Source organism: Mustela putorius, unplaced genomic scaffold, assembly GCF_011764305.1.
Source record: "Mustela putorius furo isolate JIRA1106 unplaced genomic scaffold, ASM1176430v1.1 tig00003858_pilon_pilon_pilon, whole genome shotgun sequence".
NCBI lineage: Eukaryota > Metazoa > Chordata > Mammalia > Carnivora > Mustelidae > Mustela > Mustela putorius.
Window position 1 is genome coordinate 6,650,920 of NW_025422010.1, and position 13,265 is coordinate 6,664,184.

At 46.3% G+C, this 13,265-nt stretch overlaps 1 protein-coding gene across 2 annotated transcripts in view; it reads right to left on the reverse strand.

Annotated features, from left to right (window-relative positions):
* Positions 1 to 13,265, reverse strand: part of TUBB6 (tubulin beta 6 class V) — a 17,586-nt gene continuing 4,321 nt past the window's right edge. For both annotated transcript variants that reach the window (XM_004742685.3, XM_045065363.1), the window contains one exon: positions 1 to 1,492. In XM_004742685.3, the coding sequence (XP_004742742.1) occupies positions 429 to 1,492 (1,064 nt within the window). In that variant the 3' untranslated portion in view covers positions 1 to 428. The remainder of the gene's footprint in view (positions 1,493 to 13,265) is intronic.

Genomic DNA, 13,265 nt, shown 5'->3' on the forward strand with positions numbered 1-13,265 from the left:
AACGGTTTTAGTGTTTTATTATGAATAGGCTGTTGTAAAGTTCCATATTGCATTTTCAGTATAAGGCAACACTGCACAGCTTCAGGTTTCATCACAATGGATGAAAAACACTGTTTCTAACTTCCTTGCTAATTCTCAGCATGGTTGAACACTTGACAGAAGGTGAGGTCAATTCACTGCTCCCTCTGTTGATGGCCTCTTCATCTTTTCAAGTCCTCCAGTAGAAAATTGGGTAGGGCTGCCGATTCTCTGCTATTCCGATGTACTTTCTTGGTTCCAGATGACTGATGGTGCAATTTTGTTGCATTGGTGAGAGGCCTATGCCCACATATTTAGAGCAGAGCACCACGGGTGGCCATCAGGGTCACGATGCTCCAGAGTTAAAGAAACATCATCTGATTTGCGGTACGTTAGACTGGGATGCGCCTCTATTCGTTGATCTCCTCCTCATCGTCCTCGAAAGCTTCCTCGCCATCGTTGGCCGTGGCTTCTTGATACTGCTGGTACTCGGACACCAGGTCGTTCATGTTGCTCTCGGCTTCTGTGAACTCCATCTCGTCCATGCCCTCGCCGGTGAACCAGTGCAGGAAGGCCTTGCGCCGGAACATGGCGGAGAACTGCTCGGAGATGCGCTTGAACAGCTCCTGGATGGCGGTGCTGTTGCCGATGAAGGTGGAGGCCATCTTGAGGCCGCGTGGCGGGATGTCGCACACGGCCACCTTGACGTTGTTGGGGATCCACTCGACGAAGTAGCTGCTGTTCTTGTTCTGGATGGCCAGCATCTGCTCGTCCACCTCCTTCATGGACATGGGGCCCCGGAAGACGGTGGCCACGGTCAGGTAGCGGCCGTGGCGCGGGTCGCAGGCGGCCATCATGTTCTTGGCGTCGAACATCTGCTGGGTGAGCTCGGGCACCGTGAGCGCGCGGTACTGCTGGCTGCCGCGGGCGGTGAGCGGCGCGAAGCCGGGCATGAAGAAGTGCAGGCGCGGGAAGGGCACCATGTTCACGGCCAGCTTGCGCAGGTCGGCGTTGAGCTGGCCCGGGAAGCGCAGAGAGGTGGTGACGCCGCTCATGGTGGCCGACACCAGGTGGTTGAGGTCTCCATAGGTGGGGGTGGTCAGCTTCAGGGTGCGGAAGCAGATGTCGTACAGGGCCTCGTTGTCGATGCAGTATGTCTCGTCCGTGTTCTCCACCAGCTGGTGCACCGACAGCGTGGCGTTGTAGGGCTCCACCACCGTGTCCGACACCTTGGGCGAGGGCATGACGCTGAAGGTGTTCATGATGCGGTCGGGGTACTCCTCGCGGATCTTGCTGATGAGCAGCGTGCCCATCCCAGACCCCGTGCCCCCGCCCAGCGAGTGCGTGAGCTGGAAGCCCTGCAGGCAGTCGCAGTGCTCACACTCCTTCCTCACCACGTCCAGCACCGAATCCACCAGCTCAGCCCCTTCCGTGTAGTGGCCCTTTGCCCAGTTGTTGCCGGCGCCTGTTTGTCCTGGGACAAAGCACAAGAGAGGGGCACACGATTTCAGTAGGTCTGCACAGGGTCGGGTGGAGAGGGGGAGCTCAATCCTATTCATGCTTATAAGAGGGTGATGAAAACAAACACATCTTTCAGCCCCAAACAACTGGATGGGAAGCAGCCCTGGAAACAGCCTGAGTTGGCTCATTCTTCTCTTTTGCTTCACGGAGAAATCAAAAAGCTTTGCCACCAGGACTTACTGAATGTTGCCTCTTATATGCAGAGGAACTTGTTTTAATCCAATAGACTTGGAAAGAGTTGGGGAAATGGAAATATTAATTCCAATACAATTTTGCCAATGTAATTTTTAAAAGATTTTATTTATTTATTTGACAGAGAGCACAGGCAGGGGACCAGCAGGCAGAAGAGGGAGAGGGAGACACGAAGCTCCATCCCATGACCCTGGGATCATGACCTGAGCTGAAGGCAGATGCTTAACAAACTGAGCCACCCAGGCACCTCCACCAATGTGATTTTTCATTTAAATGTTTTAAATAATTTTTACTGGAGGGCACCTGGGTGGCTCAGTGGGTTAAGCCGCTGCCTTCGGCTCAGGTCATGATCTCAGGGTCCTGGGATCGAGTCCCGCGTCAGGCTCTCTGCTCAGCAGGGAGCCTGCTTCCTCCTCTCTCTCTCTCTGCCTGCCTCTCTGCCTACTTGTGATCTCTATCTGTCAAATAAATAAAATCTTTTAAAAATAAATAAATAAATAAATAAATAAATTTTTACTGGAAAGAATTTTTAGGTTGAAGCTTAGCTTATCCCTGTTATAAAAAAATGTAAGCCATATACTCTAATTGGCAAAGACAGTCCTAACCATCAGAGCAATCCTCCAAACTGGACTTTCTTTAAAAAAAAAAAAAGAAGAAGAAGAAGATTGCATTTATTTATTTGACAGAGAGCGAGCGCACAAGCAGGGGGAGCAGCAGATGGAGAGGGAGAAGCAGACTCTCCGCTGAGCAGGGAGCCCAATGTTGGGCTCTATCCTAGGACCCTGGGATCAAGACCCAAGCAGAAGGCAGACTCTGCCAACAGAGCCACCCAGGTGCCCCTGGGCTTTCTGTCAGAAAAACATGACTTTTTCAATCCAAATGTATATGTTAATACACATTTCAAGGATTATTAGAAACATCACTTAGAACTACATTCTAGAGCACACTGTAGAGTAAATGATGAAAAGCAGTGAAGTTAACGCCCAGTGCTGACCTCCTCAAGCTCGTGATGAACATGGTCCCTTTCCCCCACCTCCATGCCTGGCTTTGCCCCTCTGACACTGAGTGATGTCACCTGCCAGGAGCGGCCCTGCGCTACATCAGGTAAGACAAGCAAATGGGAGGCATTTGTGCACTTCGGGCTGGGGCCCTCTTACTGAGCTCTGCTGCTGGTCCCCTTCTGGATTCTGCCGTGGACTGTGGGTGTAGCCTTACACAAGGGCCTATTTTTGGAGGAACGGGTCTTATCTCAAATATCCTTGAGTCGTCTACAGCATTTATCAGTGCTAAGCACTGTGGGTGTTAAGTGGAAATCTGTAAAATAAGAAAAACCACCAAAATCCTGTGGTTCTTCAGTAAGGTTAAAATGTTCACTACCAGTACTTGTATCGCATACAAAGGGATACGCTCCTTAAAGATCTATAGAAGTCCTTACAAATGAATAAGGAAAGTAGTAACTTTTGGAAAAATGGGTAAAGGATATCAACGGTTTACAGGGAAGGAAATGCAAACAACTTCAATATTTGATGCATTCCTTATAAGAGAAACGCACATTAAAACAAGGAGATTCAATTTCACCCCTGTGAAACCGACAGAGCAAAAAGCTGGCAAACCCTGTTGGCGAGAGCTGGGGAAAGGCCCCTCCATACACTGGGGCTGTGGGGAAGGCATAACACAAGGACCAGCTTCTCTGGAGAACAGTTTAGCGTATCTTTGAAAATTAGTCCCCTTAAGCTCAGCAATTTCACTTCTAGAAATTTGCCTAGACAGGTGTATGTGCACAGGTGGAAAATGGCATGCAGAGAAATACACGCTGAGGAGCAGTTTGTAATCATAATAAAGAAAAAAGGAAACAGGGCACCTGGGTGGCACAGTGGGTTGAGCCTCTGCCTTCGGCTCAGGTCATGATCTCAGGGTCCTGGGATCAAGCCCACATCGGGCTCTCTGCCCCGCAGGGAGCCTGCTTCCTCCTCTCTCTCTCTACCTGCTTCTCTGCCTACTTGTGATCTCTCTCTGTCAAGTAAATAAAAGCTTTAAAAAGAAAAAAAGGAAACAAACCTAAATCTCTTTTAACAGAGGATTGGTTGAATCCATGATGGTTTCTGTACACAAGAACACAGCAGCCATCAGCCCTAGCACTGAGATGGTAAGGTTTTCAAAGTATATTGCTAAGGGGGGAGAAAACCCCCAAATTTCTAAATGGTGTATGCAGTTGGCTGGCATTATATGCATGTTCAAGAATGACCACAGGAATCCTAGAGGGCTGTCTCTGGGAAGGAGCCTGGGTGGGCACCAACTTGGGGTTGGAATGAGACCACCTTTTCACTATACACTATTGTTCCCTCTGAGTCTCGGGCCAAGTGAATGTCTTGCCTAGCTAGGAAACTGAACGTTTTAACCCTTATTAAAACACTGAAAATGTTGGGACGCCTGGGTGGCTCAGTGGGTTAAGCCTCTGCCTTTGGCTCAGGTCATGATCTCAGGGTCCTGGGATCGAGCCCACATTGGGCTCTCTGCTCAGTGGGGAACCTGCTTCCTCCTCTCTCTGCCTGCCTCTCTGCCTACTTGTGGTCTCTGTCAAATAAAAAAACTTAAAATAGATTAAAGAGCTAAATGTATAAAAGTCTCAGAAGAAAACTTTGGGGTAGATTTGGTAATGTATTTTTAGATACAACCTCAAAAGCCTGAGCAACGGGAGAAAAAGAATAGATAAATTTGGACTTAAGCAAAATTAAAACCTTAATGCTTCAAAGCACACTATTAAGAGAGTTAAAAGACAACCTATGGAATGGTAGAAAATATTTACAAATCTTTTATCTGTCAAGAGTCTAATGTTCAGAGTATACAAAGAATTTTTATAATTCAACAATACAAAGACAAACAATACAATTTAAAAATGGGCTCGGGGTGCCTGTAGCTCATTGGGTTAAAGCCTCTGCTTTCGGCTCAGGTCATGATCCCAGGGTCCTGGGATCGAACCCCGCGTCGGGCTCTCTGCTCAGCGGGGAGCCTGCTTCCCCCCTCTCCTTCTGCCTGCCTCTCTGCCTGCTTGTGATCTCTCTCTCTGCCTGCCTCTCTGCCTGCTTGTGATCTCTCTCTCTTTCTGTGAAATAAATAAATAAAATCTTTAAAAAAAAAACATGAAAAAGATTTATTCTTAAAAACAAACAAACAAAAACACTGAAAATGTATTTAAGAAATGAACTGTAGAAACACAGAGTGAACTTAGGGATAACCACGGCTGTCTCTGAAAGATGGGATGAGAGGATAGTTGGGTTTCAACATGACGTACGGCTTATAAAATGTTAACTCAGCAAACATGTCTCTGATGATAATCAAGAGAAAAAATATGAAAAGATACCTTTAAGGGAAGTTTTTTTTAAATTTTTTAATTTTTTAAGATTTTATTTATTTATTTGACAGAGATCACAAGTAGGCAGAGAGGCAGGCAAAGAGAGAGAGAGAGAGAAAATGGAAGCAGGCTCCTGAGCAGAGAGCCCAATGCGGGACTCGATCCCAGGACCCCGAGATCATGACCCGAGCAGAAGGCAGAGGCTTAACCCACTGAGCCACCCAGGCGTCCCTAAGGGAAGTTTTTAAAATGTCAGTAAGTAGGGGCATTTCTCCAGGAGGATAGCCGCTCGGCAGAAAGGCACTGTGGCAGTCGCAGGGGACATCCCAGTGACTTTGACGAACTTTTCAAAAAGCCACAAAGGGGTATGTGTGGCATGATCCCTTTTTCTGAAAGCCAAGTCAACTGCCTGCCTGTGTGTGTGCGCGTGTGTGTGCGCACAAATGCACGTGTACGTGGGAAGACGCGGGCACCATGTACAGCACTAGTTATGCCCAGGGAATAAGATCTCAGGGTCATCTGTGCAAGGGTTGAGGAGGTTCCATTTTTATACTCCATCCTCGCATGTTTGAAAAACACACGTGCCATTTTAACTTTACGATTCAAACAATAAACACATTTTAATATTCAATAGCAACATGTCCAGGAGAGCAGAAGTGCCCATCAGAATGAGACACAGCTGGCCCCTTGCTCAGCTGTGTTAGCCCCTCCTCCCAAGGGAGCTCAGCCTCTCACTCCTGTTGTCTTTGTCCCATCAGCTCAAAGATCCCAAGATGGGGCGCCTGGGTAGCTCAGTGGGTTAAAGCCTCTGCCTTCGGCTCAGGTCATGATCCCAGGACCTGGGATTGAGCCCCGCATTGGGCTTTCTGCTCAGCAGGGAGCCTGCTTCCTTCTCTCTCTCTGCCTGCCTCTCTGCCTACTTGTGATCTCTATCTGTCAAATAAATAAATAAAATCTTTAAAAAAAAAAAAATCCCAAGATGATGGGCATGGCGGCACCGTGGCTCCAGGAGGGGCCAGGCTGGGCAAGAGTAAGACCCTCTAGGCTTGCAGCACCCCACCCCCTGGAGGGCATTGGCCCCTTAGCCCTCTGGGTGGCCACTTCCTTGTCTAGGAGATGACTGTATTCTCTCTTATAAAGATTCGATTTTCCCCCAGCCCTATGGACTCGAATATGGCCATTGTCCTTCCTATGCCCCCCACTAACTTCTGTCTACCCCTCCCCACCCAACCCAGTGGAAGTGGCCCAGCCAAATGACCCAGAGGCATGGGGAGGAACAAGGCCAGGGCCAGCCTCGCATGCCGAGTTCAGTGTAGGCCTAGCACACCTTCACCAAGGTCAGAATGCAAGTGCAATTGTCAAAAAGAGGCAAAGAGAGGAGAGGGGCGCCTGGGTGGCTCAGTCAGTTAAGCGGCTGCCTTTGGCTCAGGTCATGATCCCAGGGTCCTGGGATCGAGCCCCGCATTGGGCATCCTGCTCTGCAGGAAGCCTGCTTCTCTCGCTCTTACGCCCCCTGCTTGTATTCCCCCTCTTGCTGTGTCTCTGTCAAATAAATAATAAATTCTTTTAAAATAATAAATAAATATTTATAAATAAAGTCTTTTAAATAAAGTCTTTAAAAAACAAAATGTGAATAGACTAGAGTAGAAACCAGCTACTGACAAGAAGGTAGCTTCGGCAGACGTGCAGCCACAGCAAGGCAAGCTGAACTTGACTCTTTTCCCCCGGCTCACACACGATCACTTGGCTTCCTATTTCAGCACGATTAACCATGAGGTTTTCTCTGCCTTTGACAAAAGGAAGAAGCTAGTGACTTCCGAAAATATTTTGCCACTGTCTCATAGCAACAGATGTTCCCAGTTAAATATTTGGGGGTCATGAGTTGAACACGTTCTGTAATGAGCTGTTGTGACATTAATCAGTGGCTCAGGCCCATAGAACACAAGGCTGCAATCTCCAAGCTTTGGCAGGCAGGTTGCAACAGGTCCCCAGGGTTTTCTCAGAATCCGGCCTCGGGTCTACCTCTTGCTCACACTGGGTAAGGGATTAAGTGCTCCCTGACCCCCTCTAGCCCCAAGTCTGCAAGGGAAAGTTACATGTGCAAAAAGAGGCTTTCTGGAGCTCCATTTTCTCCCACAAAACTCTCTCCCACTGTCTCTGGGCACGACTGCTATAAACCAGCAATTCAACCAGCAGTTGGTTAAGAAAAAGATTTTGGTGTTTTTTTTTTTTTTTAAGTATATTCATGTTCAAAACTTAAATGCAGATAACTTTCACTTTTAAAATTATATATTACTTCAAATCAGTGTTGTGTTTTTTTTTTAAAAACGCGTCAAACCATACCTAGAGATGGAATGACACTGGTTTACTGTGATTGACCAACTCCAAAACAGGGGGCTCGGAAGCTCCTGGGGGATGAACCACCTCCCAGGCAGTGCTGCCTCTTTTTTTTTTTCTTTTCTTTTCTTTTTAGAGAATGACTTATACACAACTGTTTCCTCAAACGGTATACTGTGTTTATGCACTCTGGACACCTCCCCATTCCCTGTAACAAGCATGCTATTTTAACAAAATAAGTACATTCATTTAAACAATTCAGGGCTGTTAATTAAAAATAGTGTTGGCTTAAAAAAAAATTTTTCTTTCAATAGTTTCCATTCCAATGTGGGGCTTGAAACTCACAACCCTGAGATCAAGAGTTGCATGCTCTCTCTACCAACTGTGCCAGCCAGGTGTCCCAGTGTTGGCTTTAAAAATTACCATTAAGGGGTGCCTGGGTGGCTTAGCCGTTAGGCATCTGCCTTTGCTCAGGTCATGATCCCAGGGTCCTAGGATCGAGCCCCATATTGGGCTCCCTGCCCAGCGGGGAGCCTGCTTCTCCCTCTCCCACTTCCCCTGCTTGTTTCCTCTCTCGCCATCTCTCTCAGTCATAAATAAAAAAAGATCTTTAAAAAAACAAGAAATAAAAACTACTATTAAAGCTATCTCACATCAGCACAATCTACCAAAATTTTAAAATATTCTGAATCAAAAATCGGGACGCATGTTCTAACAAAGAAGCAATCCTAAAGACAGTTTAAAAGCCTGATGTCATTTCTAACATTCTTGAAGGTTTACAAAAGCAGTGGATTCGATCATTAAATGGTCACTATGGGTCTGTGTCAATTTCTTCTTAATCTTTTTCGTCCCACTTACGGGCAGCTAGAAAGACGAGTCCAGACCTTTTTTAGTCTCTCTCATTTTCAGTTCAAATACATTAAACCAAAGGAAACTTCCACCATCACTGAAGCAGCTGCCATGAGAAATTAGCCTAGCACAACTCCAGTGGTTTGATCCAAATTCATAAGCCTCCTTTTTATTCATGCATATTTTTTGTTTCATGAAGACTCTTTAAAAAGTTCCACATGGGGTGCCTGGGTGGCTCAGTGGCTTAAGTGTCTGGCTTCGGCTCAGGTCATGACTCTGGGTTCCTGGGATGGAGTCCTGACTCAGGTTCCTTGCTCAGTGGGGAGCTTGCCTCTCCCAGTCCCTCTGCTGCTCCCCGTGCTTGCATTCCTTCTCACTCTCTCTCAAATGAATAAGTAAAATATTTTTTTTAAAAAGCTGCACAGGGGGCGCCTGGGTGGCTCAGTGGGGTAAGCCTCTGCCTTCGGCTCAGGTCATGATCCCAGGGTCCTGGGATCAAGCCCTGCATTGGGCTCTGCTCCTCGGGGAGTCTGCTTCCTACTCTCTCTCTCTGCCTGCCTCTCTGAATACTTGTGATCTCTGTCTGTCAAATAAATAAATAAATAATCTTTAAAAAATAAAAATAAATAAAAATAAAAAAAAAAAAAACTGCACAGGTCCTCGGCTGCACAGGAGTGATGGCGGCTGAGGGAGGCCTGACCCGGAGCAGACATCAGGGCTGGGTGAGAGACAAGTGAGACGGGGAAGGCGCATGGCTTCCAGGGTCCTATCAGAAACCTTCTCCGGCAAGTGCACGGATAAGGCCTTGTCCATGCCGACATGTCTCCAGATGGACTGAACCGCATGTAAAAAGCTATGAAACAGACTTAATATCTATACGCCTGCCCCCCATTGTAAAAAATAAAACCCTACAGGGTTCCCATGAAGCTTCAGTGTAACAAGTAGGAGTCTGAACCTCTTAAATTTAAACAATGTACAATTACGTAATGTTTTTCTATTCTCTCTCAAGAACCAATCAATAAGGGTGTGTGTGTGTGTTTCAGCTAACTGCCCCTCCCCATGGGGACAGGGTTCACTGAGTTGTATTTTTTTTTTAATTTTATTTATTTATTTGACAGAGAGAAATCACAAGTAGATGGAGAGGCAGGCAGAGAGAGAGAGAGAGAGGGGGAAGCAGGCTCCCTGCTGAGCAGAGAGCCCGATGCGGGACTCGATCCCAGGACCTTGAGATCATGACCTGAGCCGAAGGCAGCGGCTTAACCCACTGAGCCACCCAGGCGCCCCTCACTGAGTTGTATTTTAATGACTGCGTCTTCAGGTTTCTCAATGTGTGAGTCCTATTTATGGGAGTGCAAGTTTCTCTTTTCTTATACTGACAATTTATACAGACTTGCCAAGTTCAGAGTTCTTCCATTTCCTCTAAAGTATTTCTTTTTTTTTCTTTTTTAAGATTTCATTTTTTTATTTGACAGACAGAGACCACAAGTAGGCAGAGAGACAGGCAGAGAGAGGAGGAAGCAGGCTCCCCACTGAGCAGAGAGCCCAATGTGGGCTCGATCCCAGGACCCTGAGATCATGACCTGAGCAGAAGGCAGAGGCTTAACCCACTAAGCCACCCAGGTGCCCCTCCTCTAAAGTATTTCTTAAAGCATTGTCAATTATAGTGCCTCAGAGTCCCTCAGTTGATACGTTTCTTTAAAAGTTTAATTCCAGGTAAAAACTGTGCTCTCAACGCTGCTGGTGGTATTAATCCAAAGGAAAGATTACAGCAAAATGTATAATGGACCTAAATATGTTAACAGGCTCTGGCCCAGTAATTTCACTTTTGAGGATCTATTCTGTGATCTGAATTAGAAACCCAGACCAATTTATGTGAACCAAGATGGGAGCGTCTGGATTCTATGTTAGTACATTCTTTCTTTTTAATTAAGTAAGCTCTACACCCAAAGATCAAAAGTCGCACGCCCTGCGGAATGAGCCAGCCAGGCGTCCCTATATATTATATTCTTTCTTAGAGCAAAATCTGCTAAGAAATGACTCCCTGATTATTGGCCATTGTGAAGATTATAGATTTTAAAACTGTAATTAACATGGAATATGGCTTAAGTATAATACTCAGTGGGGAAAAAAAGATCTAAGTGATAGTGTTTACAAATAAGGAAAATCAGCAAACAGAAAAGTCAGAAAAATACCTCAATGCCAATGATGATTAGGTGTTGATGATCACACAGAATAATGCTTTTACCCCAGTTCTTAATTTTTAATGAGATTTGTTGAAAAAAGCAGTGTAAAAATCAAATAACACAAATAATGTAAAACGAAGGGGGCTCTCCCTTTTTAAGAGTGGTATAGTCTCTTGGGCGCCTGGGTGGCTCAGTGGGTTAAGCCGCTGCCTTCAGCTCAGGTCATGATCTCAGGGTCCTGGGATCGAGTCCCGCATCGGGCTCTCTGCTCAGCAGGGAGCCTGCTTCCCTCTCTCTCTCTCTGCCTGCCTCTCCATCTACTTGTGATTTCTCTCTGTCAAATAAATAAATAAAATCTTTAAAAAAAAAAAAAAAAAGAGTGGTATAGTCTCTTTCATGACAGCCGCCAAGTCCTGGCCTTCCTATGCTGAATGTAATTGCCAGAAACCCAGAGCATAAATTAATTCTCAGCTGCAAATGAATTAACTCTCAGTTCACTCTCTTTGAAACGGCCATGCTTGATGGCTGTCTTTACTGTACATTGTCTTAGATCCTTCCGAGAAGCGGGAAAGCCATGTGTTCCACATAGATCTCCACCATGTGTTCCACATAGATCTCCACCATGTGTTCCACATAGATCTCCACCATGTGTTCCACATAGATCTCCACCATGTGTCCACATAGATCTCCACCATGTGTTCCACATAGATCTCCACCATGTGTTCATATACTCAAACTCCCAGGGCTCCTGGGTGGCTCAGTCGGTTAAGCATCTGTCTTCGGCTCAGGTCATGACCTCGTGGTCCTGGGATGGAGCTCCATGTTGGGCTCCTCGCTCAGTGGGGAGCCTGCTTCTCCCTCTGCCACTGTCCCTCCTCACCCCTTGCTCGTGCTCGCTCTCACGCTTTCAAATAAATAAAATCTTTAAAAAACAAACAAACAACTCACAAGCTCACGTACTCGCTTCTAACATGCATAGGCCCCAGGAAGGCCTCCTTACAGGGTCAGCAACAGGACCTGGCCTGCTGGGAGAGGACTAACTGGAAAGAGAAGGCAGGGGCCCACTTCCCACTGAACATGCCTTCCGCACTTCTACCATGCCCAGCCCATCAAAAATCAAGTACAGTTGACCCTTGAACTATGGTGGGTGGGCTTAAACTACATGGGTCCACTTACGCACAGAATTTTGATAAATTAAGTACAGTACTGTAAGTGCACTTTCTCTTCCTATGATCTTCGTACCATTTTCTTTTCTCTAGCTGACTTGATTATAAGAATACAGTACAGAATACACAGACTATACAAAATAGGTGTTAAACGATTTTTATGTTATCGGTAAGCATTCCAATCCACGGTAAGCTATTAGTAGTTAAGTTTTCGGGAAGTCCAAAACTGTAGTAAATTTTGGACTGTGCAGGAGGTCAGCATGCCTAAACCCGTGTGTTTTTCAAGGGTCAATTGTATACTTTTCTTAATGACGCAATCTATTAATTTTGTTTGGTAAAGTTTACTAAGACTGAGGCAGATTCCGCCAACTGTAATCCAGGTTCAAGAAACTTTAGTTATCCTCTCAGACTCTCACCAAAAGTCAATTAAACCTCCAAGGGAAGGCACCTGGGTGGCTCAGATGGTTAAGAGTCTGCCTTTGGCTCAGGCCATGATCTCGGGGTCCTGGGATTGAATCCCGCATTGGACTCTCTGCTCAGCAGGGAGCCTGCTACTCCCTCTGTGGCTCCCCCTGTGTGTGCTCTTTCGCTCTCTCTCAAATAAATAATTAAAATCTTAGAAGACAAACAAAAAACCTTCAAGGGAAGAAACTGAGCCAAATTCTATGCGCAGGTGTATTTCTATGCCCGGGAGGGAGACAGGCCATTGCTTCCTTCAGATTCTTACAGAGGCCTGGATGCTTGGGCCCCTCGTTCCTCACACCGTCAAGCCGAAGGAGCTCCAAGAACGTAAACTGATAACACCAGAGATGGTAGAGCTGAAATTAGCTGCCAAGTCTCCCTTCTCCCCATTCAGTTCTTTCTTTTTGGTGCCCCGAACTCAGTAACCCAACCAAGCAGTGCATCCAGGAAGATTCTATAGCTGTTAAGAATCTATACCCGTTAGTAAGAGAAAGAGAAAGATGGCATTGATCTGTGTCAAGACCAGTTCCCCGGGGAGGTCGTCCTTTTTAACTTTCGGGCATACAGACTCTGAACGTTCCTCCAGTCAAGGCTACATCACAGGTACTGAGGGAGCCGACCACAGGACGGACCGAGACGGACACCAGCCAGTGCTAAGAGCAAGAGGGCAGGGGACGGCAAAGGAGTCCAGCTCTTCTAGAAACCAGGATGCAATGTCCACTCTGCATGTGCAAGCATTTCTTCCGGACAGATTCCTTGAACTGAAACTGTTGAATCGAGATTCCTGAGTTGCTGAATCCATTAAGCTCCTCTCTGACAAGGGTCACAACTCCGTCTCCCCAGACAACCTAGCTATCTGTTGGTTTTTAATGTACCACCCAGTCTGTTGGGAGGAAAATGTCTTGTTTGACAAATGTCTTGTCTCCTCCTCATTCCCAATTACTGGTAAATTTTGTCCCTAGGTATTTATAACTTTCACTGCTACTGTGAATAAGATATTTTCCCATTATATTTTATAATTGATTATTACCTTGAAGGACATCAATTTGTCCCAGTTTGCCTGGGAGTTGACCAGTTTCAGCATTGAGCAGGCAGTGTCCTGAGAAGCCTCCCCAGTCCCAAGAAAATCAAGACAGTTGGTCACCCGATAGCAATAATGTCTGAGGCTTTATTTTGTGTCTAGCT